Raw genomic sequence first — 16,574 nt, 5'->3', positions numbered from 1 at the left:
TTAGTTGTTGACTATTTTTTCTACAATCCCACCGCCCAATCAAACCCCCAATCAACCAAGCAATTTCATAAGTGGACAATTGCTAGTGACCGGATTGTGTAATTTCTCTGCAACGTGGCCATGGATCATCCCCTAGGAATCTTCTAAGTCCACTTGTCACTCCAGATCTTCTCACAATTGGCAGCTGTCACAAACCCATATCTTGAGCATTAAAAAATTTAATTTCGTTGAAAAATTAAACACCTAAAATTTTTCTTAATCTTTTTTTTTTCAACTTTTGATGCATCTCTTTCTAGCTTTAGTGGTTGGTCTCTTTAATAAAATGTTTATCGATAAAGTGTGAAACTTTTATTATTAGTAGTTAAAGTTTAAATCCTTTTAATTTCAAATAAAAAACGTTTACTGGTTTACTCTCTTCTTAATTAATAACCCATTTTGGAGACAAATCAAACATTTACTTGAACCCCTTTAATCCATTTTCAGGCTTTCACACAACTTTTTCTCAGAAAACGTAACGAGATATGGCCGATAAAAGAAGAGGTTTACTATTAAGGATTTGATTTTTGATCCTATATAAATATATATATATATATATATATATATATATAATAAAATCAACTAAACGGTGAACGTTAAAGAGAAGACATTTGAAGCATTTCACTTTTGTGTATGTTCCTCTATAAGAGCAAAGAGTCAACGGAAGGGAGAGAGAATCTGATGTGTGTCCCAAAGGAAATTTCATGGAGTTTCTAAGAAGAACCCACTTTCCAATATCTTATACTAGTAAAATTAAAGCAAAATCCCCCTAATTATATTAAGATTTTTTTTTAACTTATCTTTCAAAGCCTTCTACTTTTGTCACGCTTGACACTATAAATCCATACAAGCTAGCCATGGCCATGACGACCAAGAGTGAGTAGCTTCTTACTTCCACCCTAGCCTTTACGCTTCTCTCTTTGCATTTATTTTATGTCCATTTGAGACGAAACAAGTGTGAAGTAGTCATTTTCTTCAACCTAAGACAGACCTATCTTAGTTCTTTGGATCAAAATCATTCAAACCCTTCCGACCCTTGCCTTCTCAAAGTCAACTCAAAATGGGAGTCGATGGCACCTTGGAATACATCTCTGATTTGCTTAGCGTCGTGAAGAAGAAAAAGAAGAAGCAAACTCAAACTGTAGCTCTTAAAATCAGGATGGACTGTGAAGGTTGTGCCCGTAAGGTCAAGAAAGTCCTCTCCGGAGTAAAAGGTAATAAACCAAACTATCACTTATATCATATGATTGATGAACAAAAATGTTTAGTCCAATGATAGTTTGGGTTCGAATTTCTTGAACTCAAACTAAATATAGTAAAATTTTCTTTTATGTTTTGCTTGGAAGTTTTCAAAAAATTTTTTATAGGGGCTAAGTCTGTGGAGGTGGACTTGAAGCAACAAAAAGCAACCGTGACGGGTAACGTGGAGGCAAAGAAAGTCCTGGCCGCGGCTCAGTCGACGAAGAAGAAGGTGGAGTTGTGGCCTTATGTCCCGTACACTATGGTGGCAAATCCTTACGTGGCTCAAGCTTATGACAAGAAGGCACCTCCCAATCATGTCAGGGCGGTTCCTGTCACTTCCACCATCACTGAAACCATCATGGACGACAGCTACACCAACATGTTCAGTGATGAAAACCCTAATGCTTGCTCCATCATGTAAACAAGAAGAAATTAATAATAATAATAATAATACTAATAATAATAATAATTAGAGGATTGTACAGTTTTACAACATTTGCAACATAATCTTGCTGTTTATTTGATGCCTCTGTGTGCTTATCCTTTTGCACGAGGGCAACAGGTTTTTTTTTTTTTCTAGTTTTTTTTCCCCTGTTCATTGAAACTTATCATTCACCAATAAGGAAGAATTATGAGAAAATAAATTGGAGCCGGACATGTTTGGCAAAGCTGGCAAGATTTGATTATGGAAACCACACTGGGATTTACGAAATAGGTTTTCTTTATTGGTTATTTGCTATTTTCATATCCTGTTTGCAGAAATATGGTATACTTAGATAATAATATAAATAACCTTTCTTTGATCCATTACTATTCGATATATATTCCAAGTAATTAATTATGAAATTTTTCTTTTTGTTTTTTTTTTTTTTTTGGCTAAAAATGAAATTTTAAATAATTCATTAGATTGTTGGCAACGAAAGTCTAAATTTTTTAATACATATATTTTATATATTATGAATATAATACTAAGTTCTTTATTTCTTTAAAAAAGAGTGACACATTCATCCCTAATTTTTTTAGAGGAAACGGATTATTCTATTTCAATTGCATAATTTGAAAGATTTTTAGTGTACCAAAAAATTTATAGTTTTTTTTTTTTTTAAATTGATAATTAAAACACGTGAATATGTAAGTATAATTGCTAATTATAAGGAGATGTTCAATTATACACTTCTTTTTGTGCAAGTGGCAAGTACAAATTAAGTCATATATTTCGTGTTTCTATTTAAAACCCATTTCCACCATTCCACTTTAGGCATATCCTTATAAAATTATTTCAAAACTTTGCGTTGGTTCTCAAAAATTTTCCTTTAAAGCTGAGATTTAATCAATTAATTTTTGGTACACATATAGAGACCATTTGAGTTTGCGATATAATCTTCTTTTATCTTATAAATACTTCAATTTAATGTAATATCTACTAATTGAAATCTTAAGTTTTAACTGCTTAAACATCATATCGTATATAATAGTACTTAAGAACTTCGCTAACTCAATTCTAATCAAGTAAGATTTCATTAATTTCTATACATAATAAATCTGAAATGAAATTTATTAACTAAGTTGGTAATTGATGTTCTTCTATTTGCAAATTATATTTGTATTTTAATAAACTGTCATGTTATCACACCAAGTTTCCAGTCTTATGTAAAAATTATAGTGATTAAAAATATTTAAGGGGATATCAAAAACTTTATTTTGAATCAAATCTTCTCTCTTTCTCTTATTTATATTAAAATTTTACTCTCACGATGTAAAAAAAAAATAGATAAAATGACTTCTATGCATTGCATTTAATAGTAATTCGTAGTGGAATTAGGTTGGGTAACTTGAAGAGCACGTATCATCTCTTAAAAATTATTACACATACGGATAAATTTCTAAAGAGATAAAAGCTGAAAAGCAAGCAGGATTAGGAATTTCCCCAAAGAATATTATAAATTAACCGTAGCCCAATTGCCTCCTAGAACACCGGAATTCAAGCACAAGGAATGAATTTCAGGACCGACCAGGTTGACAATTTTGAGATTCATAAATTCACCTCCATCCGGTCATATCCAAAATATTTTACTGCTCCTTGTCGCGGGATATACTAAGGATATAGTATTAAATTTCACCGACTTATTGAGTAATAGGTTGAATTTGTAACCATATGACTGTTATAATAAACAGTAATTAAATAATGAATGTCATGAGATTCCACAAAGTTAGTTGCTGCTTGAGCACAATGCTGCATCTGCATGTGTTTAAGACTTGAAATACTTTTTTTTTTTTTTTAAATTCTCGGTTAATGGTTTGAAATTTTTAACTTATAGAGAAGTGTTAATGGTTTTTGCAGAAATAATTTTGTAGCTTTATGCTTAATTTGGATCATTGGATGGGTTCAACTCACCTGTCATTGTTCACTTGGGCCCCTAAAACATCATTGAATCCTTAGATAAAACCTTATTATATATGGTTATATAGCATGTAGAATGATTTTTTTTTTTATAAGATAGTTATTCTTGAATAGAGCTTTTCTTTTACCAAAAGCACTAACCTTTTAACCCATTTTACCATAAATTTTTTTTTTTTTTTATGTTATTCAAGGGATATAAAGTAAGAATCAATTATATTAACCAATCAATCAATACCATAACATGGAAACAATCCCTTGCATGCTTTTTGCTGCCAACTGGCAATTAGGAGATTGACATTTGGCAGATTGTGATTGGTTCGGTGTTAACATTTGGGCTTAATTTGGACTTAATAGTAGGATGGATATGGGATGTGTATCAGTTTTTGAGCTTTTGGACTGGGCTTTAAATTTGTTCCTAACAATTTTAAAAATGGGTATTTGTGTTTAAATTTTTTGAATGAAAATTATTATTTTTATCATATAATTTAATTTAATATTAATTTTTTGCAAACGAATTAAAAAAAAATTGATTCAACGGAAAGCGGGGAATCATTAATTCCTAGTGTTGGATTAAACTGTGCTTTTAAGCTGATACGCCCATTTATCTTCGTTGGGCCAAAGTGCAAAATACTTATCGTTGGGTTTTAGGAAGACGAAAGCCATTACAAGTCTTTTTTTTTTTTTTTTTTGGGTCATATTTGATATATAATATTATTAATAAAATAAAATTATAATTATTTTATATTATATTTAATTTATATATAAAGAAAGAGATAAAGATTGTAAGGAGAATTAATATTCTCTTCGCATAAAATTATTCATTTCTCTCAAAATAGAGAAGATTATTTTTAATCTATAAGATTAAACTTATATATTCAATTATCCCTTAAAAATTATATCAATAATTTAAATTATATAAACTTTAAATAAAAATAATTTTGATAAATAAATAAATTAGTATATTTTAATTTTTACATACATTAAATACAAAATAAAATGATATTATTTAATCTAATCTTATTTTTAATATCATCTTATCTTATCCTAATGTAATTTTATGAATCAAACATGATTTTTAATCACTACATTAAGAAATTGAAGATTATAAGACGAATGATTTTAAGACTAGAGGCATGACATGAACATTGACATGCACGAACATGGTTTATATATTATAAAGGCTGAATAACACCAAAATTCGCCGTGACCAACAGCCTCAAACACTAAGGTTAATCATTGCAAAGCAGAAAAAAAATGTGCCACCTTTTAATCAGCCATTGAATTATTTCCTTTCAATCTATGACCCCTTCCCTCTCTATAAATCCTTTAATATCTCACTCTTAAATCTCTCCTCTCCCATCCATTTTTAACCATTTCCCCCTCCCTCTCTCTTTCTCTCACACATCTAACCACACCCTTCTTTTCAGGCATCTCTTGTCCATGCATTGACAATATATAGGCAAATAGCAATTCATCATCTCTTAGATTTTCTTGTTCTAAAAATAATAAAACTAGAGTGTCTTTTGATTCCAAATTTTCAAAAAAAAAAATTTTTTTTTTTCCATTTTTACATATAAAATATTTAGGTGACAGAAGATCAAGAGATGGGGCGTGTTAAACTGGAGATTAAGAGAATAGAAAACAACACCAATCGGCAGGTTACCTTTTCCAAGCGTAGGAATGGGTTGATTAAGAAGGCTTATGAACTTTCCATCCTTTGTGACATTGATATTGCTCTTATCATGTTCTCTCCTTCAGGCCGAATTAGCCATTTTTCTGGCGGGAGAAGGTGACATTGATATTGCTCTTATCCTGTCTTCTTCATGTTCTATCAGATATGTTGGCTATTACCATTTCTTCATGTTCCACAAATTTTTGTTTATTTATAACTATATATACTTTGCTAGATTTTCTTGAAAATGATTACTCTTCAATAATATTTGAATGATCTCCACACCAATTCATGAAATATTATTATCAAGTAATTCCATTTTTTTTAGTTATTTGTTAAATTAGATATTGCGATTTTTTTAAGAAATATAGACAATGTACTACAACAAATAATACTTCTTTTCCTTCATTAATTATTTTTTTAAAAAAAGTTAATGAACGCCTGAATTGCTTGTAGTTGAGTTCTAATTAATTAGCAGAGACAAACTCACCTACACATATTTGCTTTCCAAAACAATAACATTAACTATTAGTATTGAAAATAATCCCAATGGAACCAAGATTTCAATTAATTAATTCATGAACCATTTTTAAAAGATGAAATCCAACAATTTTGATTTTAAATCTCATGATTTATTATTTTTTTATTCATATGTTGCGACCTCTTTTATAAAAAAAAAAAATTTCTCAATCCACTTGAGGCTAAGTGCATGCGAGAAAAAATTCATGCATGCTGATGCTCTAATAAACTCAATTAATTAGCTTTTTTTTCACATAACTTTTAACTGTTAAAAGCCTGTAAGTAGGACCTTTGACTGCAATATTGAACACCTTGTCTTCTCAAAGATAGGATAGAAAGTAGTAGCTCATGTTAGCTTACATTTTTCATGTTTTCCGTTTTCAAATTTGTTGAACTATAAGCATGTAGAAAATTTTTTTTCCCAAGGAAAATTAGTACAAGTCTTTAACCTTTTCCATCAAAACCAGGATCGAGGATGTCTTTACGCGATACATTAATCTCCCAGATCGAGAAAGAGAACAGTACTGCTCTTAACCATTTTATAGTATTATACTTATTCTGCTGGTTGTTTTCCATTTGACATGTTGATTTGGTAACATCTCCATCAATTTATCTGTTGCAGTGCTCTAATTTTTCCTGAACAAATCAGACATCCGTATGTCCTTAAAACCCTTTTTTCTTACAGTTCAATTTTTTCTTAAAACTAGTAATTCACTGTTTTTTTTTATGAAAATGACTCACCTTATAATACTTATTCAATGTTTCTGTCGCAGTGACATCCAAAACAAAGAGGTAAGAAAATGACTCACCTTATAATATGGTGTCAAATTTTCTTCATCTGCTTTTATAGAAAAAAAATTTAAGAGAGGGGAGAAAAAGGAGGGAAATGCATGGAGAAAGATAATATGTTCCATGAAAATGAAAATTATGAAATGTCTCTTCATGGAATTCTTGTATTTTGTATTTATGCAGTATTTGCTCAGGATTCTCCAGCAGCTAAGAAGTGAAAATGATATTGCTCTTCAACTTGCCAAGTTTGTCTGCCTTCTTCTCTCTATCTTTGAGTTAATTTCCATTAATTTTTTATTTGTAGGATTTTTTTTAATTAAATTATCTAATGGAGAAAAGTTTTTCTTTTCTTTTCTTGGATTTGTTCCCCAAAACAGTCCAACATCTTGTAACTCTGATTTTAAGGTATCATAAACATTTCTGTCTCTTATAATCTTAATGTGTGTTTTCTTCTTCTTTTTTTTTTTTTTTTTATTTATGTTTGTTAATGTTTTCATTGCAGGAAATCCAACAGGAAATTGTTAGGTTACAGCAACAGCTTCAAATGGCAGAGGAACAGTTAAGGTATTTCAGAGTTTTTTTTTTTAAAAAAAAAAAACCTACAACTAAAAACAGAACTGAAGAAGATTAACATATCAAGTTTGGGTTAAGTTACCGATTCTTCAAATACAGGGCATATGAACCTGACCCTCTCAGGTTCACATCCATGGGGGAGCTTGAATCCTGTGAGAAACATCTTGTTGAAACATTAGCAAATGTTGTGCAAAGAAAGGTTGGAATTTCACTTTATTATTATTTTTTAGCTTCTGTAAAATTTTCTTCTTTCTGTTTTTTATATGAAATCCCCGTACCTTTGCTTTACAGGAATACATACTGAGCAACCATTTATCTTCATATGATCCATCTCCTATACAGGTAATTTTTCTCGCAGTAAAACAAATGAAAACTTTGGTAACTTCAAATTTCAGACTTGAAATCAACAATGTGAAAATTATGAATTTTATTGGATTGAATTTGACAGCAAGGACTGCCTCCATCTTTCGAAAATGAGGTTGTGAATTGGCTGCCTGATAGTGGTCAAAACCAATCACAAATCTTTGATGCTTCAGCATCTTTAAATCCTCTCAGGTACAGTGCATTTTCAGTTCTAATTCTGTTATTCTTGCTTTTATTTGAGTCTGGAATAAGAAGTAAACCCACATCCCAATTTGTATACTATACTTATCAGTATATCTTGTAATAAATTTAGGGATCTCTCATCTACTGTCTACGATCCATTGCTGCAAGGAAGCATCTCAAACGTGGATCCACACAGCATAGGAGATCAGTGCCATGTCTCAAATCCAAGTGGCGAAAATTTCCCACTCTGGCCTCAGCCTTTTGCTTCTACAGGGCTACAATCCAGCCCTCTGCCACAAACCTTATATGCCCATCTTCAGGTTTCCTTTCTAATTGCTAAATGTTCATTAATTTCTTGCCAAATACAGATCATGTGAAAAGCTCCTTAATATATAAATACTTCAACTTATCAATATCTAATTATATTTGTTGGAATTAGCAGCATGGTATGGTGGGTCAGGAAATGCCAGAAATGATGCCAAATGATCAGCGGATGGAAATTCCAGGGAACAGTAGTTCACATGGTCAGAGAGCAGACAATGAAGGGTCAAATTATAATGAGAACAGAGTTCCTCAACTCAATGGGCAATGACGCAATGCCTTGGCTCCATTCCCTTGATGTGCTAACCTAAAACGACCTCACCTTAATTCCTGTTGTAATATTCTAAACCTAGGCTAAGCTTCCTTGAGATAGAAGCATCCTATGTAAATGTACCATTGAACACACCAATTTTTTTTTCTTAAATATATTTTGCATATTATATTTTCTAGATATATAATTGAAAAAAATTTTCATTCATTAAGATAATATAACAGTTGGTAGAATCATTATTTGATGAAAAAAAATTGAATTCGAGATTTACCTTAATTGATTCATGTAATCATTTTTTAAGTTTCATCTATCATGTTTAAAATTTAAATTTCGCATTTACACCTTTTTTTTTAATCTTTAAATTGTCAACTCCTTTGTAAAAAAGAAAAAAAAAATAAACAAAACTATGAAATCTAAAAGGGTTTGTTTCAATTGCATATTTACTCTTTATATATTTTTTTAATTTTTAAATTTTACTACCAATGCGTGTGATTTTTATTCTATTCTAAGCTCAATTCAACTCAAAACATTATTCTATTATATACATAATAATATATTAGTTCTTTTTATTATAAAATTCTGGTTTAAGGCTCACTGATCACCATTATTGTATCTATATTAATTAAACATCTTATTAGTCCCTTGTCTTTTCTAAAAAAGAAAAAAAGAACTAAACGTTTCAAGTTAAAATTTTCAAACATCAAAATAGAAGGAAAAAAATCATTGCAAGGTTATTGCAACAATTTAAATAAATAATCGATATATACGGTTATATAAATAAGTTTATATTTAGTATATTATCACATTTTAAATATTATCGGTGAATCGGATGATGTTATTTTATTAATTAATAATTTTTTTAAATTAATTTTTTATATATTTATTTTAAAAGTTAATATTTATTCATTAATAAGTTGATATCATTTGACTCATTAACAACATCAAATATAAAACCTATATAAAATAAAATCCTTCTTTCTATTTTTCAATATTATTAATAAAGATATGGTTAATGGCTGGGTGCTAAATGATTAAAAAAAAACCATTAAAAATCTAATTTTCTGCATGTTCAAATGCATTGATTAAATCATATGAAAATAGTTAAATAAATGGGTTAAATACACATTTGTTCTCTCAATTAAATCATTTCCATCACATTGGTTCTTAAAAAATAAAAATCAAGACAACCATATACGAATGCATATAATACATATCAACCATAATATTTAGAGCCACATTGTGATTGATTTCCACATTTATAATCTAATAAGATGAGATTTAAACCTAAAAGTTTAAAAAGGTTCTAATTTCTTTTTTACCATTGAGATAATTAAAACCTTCTAATCAAGAAATGATATACTAAATTTGAAGAAAAGAAATATTAATAAAACTAAATTTACCTTTAATTACATGACAAATCTAAATAAATTAGGTATAATAACGAAGCTAGAATTAACATTGTTTGAATGAATGTCAAGATTAAGAAATTAAGATTAATTTTACTTGATAGAAATTATGGAAAAAGATAAAGATTAAAAATTTATTAATTTAATGGCGATATTGATTGTTAATGATTATAATTTCTCTCATAAAATTTACTTATTTTTTATCTTTTATTATTATTCATTCTTCTTAAGCCATTTATCCATGGGTGCACTTTTTGGAGGCTCGTTTCAAACTCTTTTACTAAAATCTAAACTATAAAGACTATAGCATATAAAAACTAGTGGACCAAACTCTTTTCTCTACCTAAATTAAACTAATGGTCAGAAAATTAGAGTGAAGATAATCAATAATAAACCTTAAGATTAATTCCTAGCTTTTGCCCTAAAAGATACTATTAATGGCCTCCTTCAAAATAACCATTTTCTGCCCCATCAATTAAAATTAAAATTTGAACCATAATTATCGACTGAGTATTTGTTTAAAAGGTAATGACATGTGATGCAGTTATGAAAGATTAACTTAGTTGTCTGGATTTTAAATCAATTCATGGTTAATGACTGATTAGTAGGATAAGAACATAATAAATTATTTTGGACCTCCCGAAAACATTAGAGGGCTTTAATTTCTTTTCCAAAAAAGGAATATTCAAATTTAAGCTAAAATAAAGTTAGGATCGAAAAAAATCATACATTAATCTTCTGTTCATTTACAGTGGAAGGATTGTAATTATCATTTTTTTAGAATGTATAGAAAATAATTCAAATGTCATAATATAATATAATAATAAAATACTCAAAACGATACAAATAATTTTTTTGAATATAAAATAATTGAAAATTGTATTTAACCGATTTTAACGGTTAACATATAAAAAAAGGTTTTAATATCGTATTATGTTACACAATAATCATAAAAAGACAACAATAATTTAATGTTCAATTGGATTGGAGAGAGTAAAAGTTTTAGTATAATAAATGTTCTCTCGTTTATTCCAACTTTCTTATTGATGGTTATCAAAGACTTATTATAAAGAGAATGATAAAAGCGAGTTTTGAAATTGGATAATTTATATAAATTATATGATTGATCTTCACAAACACGTGTAAATTTAAGAACTAATTATAAATAAAGAAAATAATTTGTATTAATTTTGAAAGAAATCGATCGTCAATAGCTAAGAAATACTAGTACGGGAAAAGAAAAGAAAGCTTAGAATACCCTAAACTTATTTTCGTTTAGAAGTTCAATAAATAATGCTCTTTCGAAATGTGTATATGTCATGCACTTTAAGAGAGAGTAAATAAGGTATTTTAATCTTATATTGGATATGAAAAAAAAGTTTATTGAAATATAAAAGAGTTCACATCATCTCTTTATTGTGAGTTATTTTTTGTGAGATAAAATCTTAAAATTAAGATAAGATTAGAGCGAAAAATAGTGTGAACCATGACAATTAAGTTGATCTGAAATGTCCGATGAGTGCATGTCTAGATTTTGGAATCGCATGAGCTTGGAGGTTAAATCTTAATCTATGACAAGTGATATCAAAATAGACCTTAAACTGTTTTACCCAAGCCTCGAAAGAGGTAAGCAGGGTGATCAGTCTCCGTAATTAGAGCTTCACAAAGTTGGGTAGGGGAGACAAGATACTTTAATCTCATATCAAACATAAAAATGGGGTTACTGAGATATAAAAAGGTTCACACTTTTTTGTAAGATTTTTTTTATGGAACAAAATTATGAGATTAAAATGGAGTCAAAACAGACAATATCTCACAAGAATATCAACTTTAGATTGATTTAGGATGTCAGATGATTATATACCCAAATCTTTAAATTGCGTGAGTCTAAAAGTTGAGTCTCAATCCATGACATATACAACATAATATTATTTATTTATTTCTTCTATGAGGAACATCTTATAAATTTGCTGATGATTTTTTTTTTTTTTGAAATGAACTTTGCTGTTGCTGATGATTTTAGAATATAGCATATTGTTTCTAAAATTGATGTTCTCTGTCCAAAATGCCCTCAAAGTAAAGAACTCTGCCAAATGACTTCAAAGTTCTACAGTGGCTTCAAGCAAAAGTGGCAAAATTACAGGTCGAATGTGAAATTTTCCCTGCATAGCAAACACTTGCCGAAGCCCAACGTTTCTCTTCTCCTGTAAAAGCAAGCAACCTTCTCCAATTGTGCACCACTCACTACTCAGATAAGCCTCTCTCTTCTAGTTAGTTGGGTCTATTACATTTTCCCTTTTATTTATGGCTAAGCCATTGGTAACTGACGAGGAGAGGTCTCGTCAAGAGCAGCAGCGGCCAAATCATATGCGTAGGCTCTGCATCTTGCCTGACCTTGAATTGCTCTTTTTGCCTTCTAAACATAATTATTTTCATTTCTATTTTTCATTTTTTAAAAAACAAACCCTTTTTAGTTCTCCTTTAGATTTTTTTTTTTTTTTTTGCATTGGTTTGATAATAAAAATACTTGCACTGATGATGAAGCAGATGAAGAGAATGGAGATGATGGAGATTCTGACGATGAACTTGATTAATTCATAATTAACTCTTAATTCATACAGTTCCTTAAATCAAAATTAATTTAATTCTTCTGCTTATGGCTTTGCATGGTGCCATACGTGAAACAGAAACAGGATAAAACGAACCGTCTTGCTCAGATCTTTATTAACCAGGAACTAGCAATTGTAATGAACCGTTTATTTCTCTACCCCACCAAATATTCCAATTTTCCTTTTTAAATCTTTTTCACTTTTCATCTATGTTATTTTACTTCTAATTATGACATGTTTCCTTTGTTTTTTGGATTTCTATTTCTTCCTAACTGGTTCTCTTCAAATAGGAAGGAGCTAATATTTTTAAACAAATAATTTGTTACTTGAGCCTGAAGCCAAAAAAAAAAGTTTTAACTCAAAACCCTCTTCGTTTTTTCACAGGAGCTTCGACGCGATATCCTTCTAATTTGGTGTAGAGCTGCAAATCTTGTAGAAGAAACTGGAGTCTGTCCTTCAAACCCTAAACCTACTATCCTAGCCTACTTCGCTCTAACAGGGAGATCCGGCCGAGACCTTGATTGAAACCTTTCTGTCATTGGTTAAAAGTTAATCCACAACAAGGAAGAGATACAACTTGATTGAAACATTAAAAAGGCCACGAAATCTTGCATTCATGGGCACATTTTCTTGGAGGCACTGTAACGTTCGCAAGGCTAGTTGGATATGTTTTCTAGGTGTCTATATTAGAGAAAAATTGCTATGCTGGATCTGATATTTTTCATGATTTCTGGCATTAAATTCTTATTGTAATTAACTGATTTGGCATGTTGCGATATATGCCTTGCTTGAAGTATATTAAACCCCTAACAGCTCTGGTGTTTGATGTGCAGTTTGGATGGCACTGAGATCAAGGCCGAAGAGGCCCTCTGCTGGGATTGTGTTAAAAAAGGGATAAGATAAGGGAAGAAGTTGTTGATTTCAGTTTGTCTCGGTTTAAAGTTTCTGTTCACTCAGTGTTTCGAATTCTTAGAACAGGATTTTAGATTACAAGGCAATCATTTCCTGGATAAATTAAGGTGTTGATCATCTCTCTTGTTTTTGGTATAAAATGTATTTTTAGAGACAGCTATTTACAAATAAAAAGTCATTATTAGGTGAAGTTTCCTCCTATAAGTGACCATGGTTCTCTCTATGGAATGTTTCTTACTGCACATTGATAATATTCGAATGGCAATGTTCAATCTTTTTATCAAGCCAAGCTACCATCCACATGATAAATAAATAAATAAATAAGAAAAGAAAAGAAAAGAACCTTCATATTAAAAGCAATATCTGTCACTGCTGAAGTTTTAAGAAATAATAATGACCACTTAAAACCTCCAAAAGGAATCCGAAATCAATCCTCTAACTCTTATAACTAATAAAACATGATAAAATTCACATTATGCAACGAAAATGAGTTAATCGATGTTATAATACCAAAGAGGAGGAATCCACTTGCACTAATGTAACTTTTATATTTTTTTTAGATCATTGAATCAAAATTACTAAATTTAAAAAATTTATTTTGATTCAAATAAATTATAAATTTAATTTTAATCATAATATCCAAAATAAGTATAAGAGTTACACTAATCTATACCTTACTATTAATTTGGGGTTTATTAAGTGTATTTGTAAATTTGGGATTTCAAACTCTCAAGTTTTTGTAAGGTGTCTTTGATTTTAACCATAACACAAATGGATCTTTAAATCTTGGGTTTGGGTCTTGGACATGGATAAAAAGAAAATTTTATCTCCTATAAGTAAAAACCCTTCATTAATTGATTGTAGAAAACACTATGCCGGGAAATGATGTTTCCCCTCACGATTATGCCATATTTCTCAATTTTATATACGCATACCAGAGACAACTGCCCTAGGGATACATCTTATAATACTTAGTCAAGGACATGAACCCTATGACATTCCCCAATTTCAATTTGTTCAATACTCAAGAGTTGCTTTTGTCATATCTCAAAAAAAAAAAAAAAAAAAAGAAAGCTGCTTTGTCTAGCCATTCTACCAAACCTTTTGCCCTCTAGTTTGGCTTCTCTCTGGGCGTGGAGCAATTTTGCAAACCTATTAGCTACAATATTAAAAAGGAAAATTAACAAGCCCTCATGCCAGATGCAATTTTGCAGGACAGGTAAGTACACCTCAAGATTCAAAAGGAAGAGACTTCTAACGAACTGACAAGGTAATTGATTATTTACAGTTCATGAACTTACCTATATTAAAATTCAGGGACAAGGAGTATAACAAACTTCTCATATTAATAAGGTTTAGAGTACACTTTATTCATATTACAATACCGTTGCAGTTAAGTGCATAACCCCTTCAAAAAAAAAAGACAAGATCTACAATCCAGGTTTTTATACACAATTGCATCACCAAATGCTGTAACAAGCACATGACATAATGTTTCTGCTTAATTCCTTGGATTGTTCTGCTTCACTAATTAGGGTCTGAGAGGAAGAATTCTGATAGGTGTCAATGAAAACAGGTACAGCTTATATAAAAATCTATTTCATCACCTCTTCTTTCTTGCCTGAATCCTAGGTCCGCCTATATTTCTTTTTGATAATTGAAGTTTGGATTTGAACCCTGGTCGCTGAAATGAAGAGTCCAGCACTCTACCAACAGCCTCGTCTGTTCGTAGGACCGCCTATATTTCATCACCTCTTATTTCTTGCCCTGAATCCTAGAATCGCCTATGTCTCATCACCTCTTATTTCTGGCCCTGAATCCTAGAACCACCTGCTAGCTGCCAATCAGCCTAATCCTGATACTCCAACCTCATTCATCTACCACCTGCTTTTTGTGTGTATGGACACCTTCATACTTTTGCAGAACAAGAAAATGAAATGAGATTTCTTTGAAACTAAAATGTGGTGCTTAGATCTGTTAGACATCTGATGGCAGTTGAATACCATCGGATATGCTTGCCAAAAGCCATTCAACATTTCAAGTATGAATTAAGGAAACTAAGCAGCTGGCTTGCTGAATTAGCATTGGATCCGGAGGAAAGTTGTAACTATAAATTCCTACAAATGCATTAAGATCATTTGGCATGATTAACTTCATATGAAGCTAGGAATAACGATCCAAAATACAATATCCCAAAACCAGAGTCTATAATGAACACAGCAATCAAAAGCTGTATCAGACAAAGAGTACCAAAAGAATTCATCAAAAACATGGCAATAATCAATTAATACTGATAGTTTAAGTATTAACAAAGTTAGCACACCAAACCAAACAAAGGGAAAACGGTAAAATGACTTAAGATACACTATCAACGATGTAACCAAGAACCAGAAATACTTGTTTGTTTCCATAGGACCAATATTTCCTTCTCTTGAAGAAACGGAGCCAAAAGACTTGAAATTTGAGGGGCATCAGAGCCTTTAAACAGTATGTCCTGCTCAAATCAACATTACATGGTCTTTCCTTGAAACTAACCTTAATATTGAGAGTTATCAAACACCCAAGGCTCGTGCAAGAAAAGCTCCCGTCCATTCATTTGCACCGTCCCGGCAGCTATATCTTCGGCACGTTTCCTAGCTGCCTCAGCTTTCTTAGCTGATGCATCTGCATCCTGAAAATCACATGAATTACAAATTTAAAAAACCTGATTCATACAATCGGACAAACAATAAAAAAATTAAGGACATTGAACCTTTATTTTCCAAAGGCTGTGGCCACCAAAAAGATTTCAGATTTCAATGGTAAATGGAAATAATTCATTGCTTAATTATATTAGCTTTGAGGGAAAAATGCGATTTAATTGAAATTAAGTGAAAATTTAATAAGAAAGAGACAACTATATAAAACCCTAATTTACATAAATCGTTAGAAAGAAAAATCAACGAATAATATAAAAAAAAAAAAAGAGGGACAGAAAAAAAAGAGAGACCTTTTGGCGCTTCCAAGCGAGGAACTGGGATTCCGTAATTGGATTGGTCCTTGATTGTTCGTTCTGTTGCTTTTGTTCGTCTTCTGCTCCCATTTTTTCTTTTCTTTTCTTTTCTCTTCTTTTTCTTCTCTCCAAAAACACAACCCAAAACTTGCGTTTAGTAACTTTAGTTGCTGAGAAGAGGTACGTTAGCTGGCTTGGTTTCAAACGACAGCGTTCCGTAAAATATATTACGTACGTACTTTGTGTTAATTTTATTTTTTTTTCAAACAATAATCTATTTAATTT

The 16,574-nt window shown here is 30.6% G+C and overlaps 3 protein-coding genes across 4 annotated transcripts; 2 read left to right on the top strand and 1 right to left on the bottom strand.

Moving 5' to 3' along the window:
* Positions 1–659: 659 nt before the first annotated feature.
* On the top strand, positions 660–2,085 carry LOC111314959 (Heavy metal transport/detoxification superfamily protein). 2 transcript variants are annotated; one of them, XM_089749386.1, is made up of 2 exons: positions 660–1,250; positions 1,383–2,085. In XM_089749386.1, the coding sequence occupies exons 1-2, from the start codon at positions 1,097–1,099 to the stop codon at positions 1,697–1,699; spliced, it is 471 nt and encodes a 156-aa protein (XP_089605512.1). In that variant the 5' UTR covers positions 660–1,096; the 3' UTR covers positions 1,700–2,085. The 2 variants fall into 2 exon arrangements, with proteins under 2 accessions (XP_089605512.1, XP_022772313.1); XM_022916578.2 differs by having other exon boundaries at positions 677–1,250; positions 1,404–2,085.
* A 3,078-nt stretch (positions 2,086–5,163) lies between these two features.
* On the top strand, positions 5,164–8,615 carry AGL104 (AGAMOUS-like 104). The gene is made up of 12 exons (XM_022916576.2): positions 5,164–5,468; positions 6,338–6,391; positions 6,493–6,525; positions 6,644–6,662; positions 6,843–6,904; positions 7,037–7,064; positions 7,162–7,223; positions 7,332–7,431; positions 7,524–7,574; positions 7,681–7,787; positions 7,909–8,098; positions 8,221–8,615. The coding sequence occupies exons 1-12, from the start codon at positions 5,284–5,286 to the stop codon at positions 8,368–8,370; spliced, it is 1,041 nt and encodes a 346-aa protein (XP_022772311.2). The 5' UTR covers positions 5,164–5,283; the 3' UTR covers positions 8,371–8,615.
* Positions 8,616–15,555: 6,940 nt separating this feature from the next.
* On the bottom strand, positions 15,556–16,449 carry LOC111315593 (uncharacterized). The gene is made up of 2 exons (XM_022917437.2): positions 16,287–16,449; positions 15,556–15,968 (listed from the first exon to the last, which is right to left on the bottom strand). The coding sequence occupies exons 1-2, from the start codon at positions 16,377–16,379 to the stop codon at positions 15,834–15,836; spliced, it is 228 nt and encodes a 75-aa protein (XP_022773172.2). The 5' UTR covers positions 16,380–16,449; the 3' UTR covers positions 15,556–15,833.
* Positions 16,450–16,574: the final 125 nt, after the last annotated feature.

The sequence above is a fragment of the Durio zibethinus genome, chromosome 20 (assembly GCF_047325235.1).
Source record: "Durio zibethinus cultivar Kanyao isolate XHJ-2024 chromosome 20, ASM4732523v1, whole genome shotgun sequence".
In the NCBI taxonomy this organism is placed as follows: domain Eukaryota; kingdom Viridiplantae; phylum Streptophyta; class Magnoliopsida; order Malvales; family Malvaceae; genus Durio; species Durio zibethinus.
This window is presented reverse-complemented; position numbering and strand designations above follow the sequence as displayed.

Excerpts from the sequence above, each read along its gene's own strand:
- LOC111314959 (XM_089749386.1), top strand. The coding sequence starts at position 1,097 with ATGGGAGTCGATGGCACCTTGGAATACATCTCTGATTTGCTTAGCGTC. Across the intron at positions 1,251-1,382 it reads AGTCCTCTCCGGAGTAAAAG|TTTTCAAAAAATTTTTTATA; the intron begins GTAATAAACCAA and ends TTTGCTTGGAAG.
- AGL104 (XM_022916576.2), top strand. The coding sequence starts at position 5,284 with ATGGGGCGTGTTAAACTGGAGATTAAGAGAATAGAAAACAACACCAAT. Across the intron at positions 5,469-6,337 it reads CATTTTTCTGGCGGGAGAAG|GATCGAGGATGTCTTTACGC; the intron begins GTGACATTGATA and ends CATCAAAACCAG. Across the intron at positions 7,432-7,523 it reads CAAATGTTGTGCAAAGAAAG|GAATACATACTGAGCAACCA; the intron begins GTTGGAATTTCA and ends TTTGCTTTACAG.
- LOC111315593 (XM_022917437.2), bottom strand. The coding sequence starts at position 16,379 with ATGGGAGCAGAAGACGAACAAAAGCAACAGAACGAACAATCAAGGACC. Across the intron at positions 15,969-16,286 it reads TCGCTTGGAAGCGCCAAAAG|GATGCAGATGCATCAGCTAA; the intron begins GTCTCTCTTTTT and ends TGTGATTTTCAG.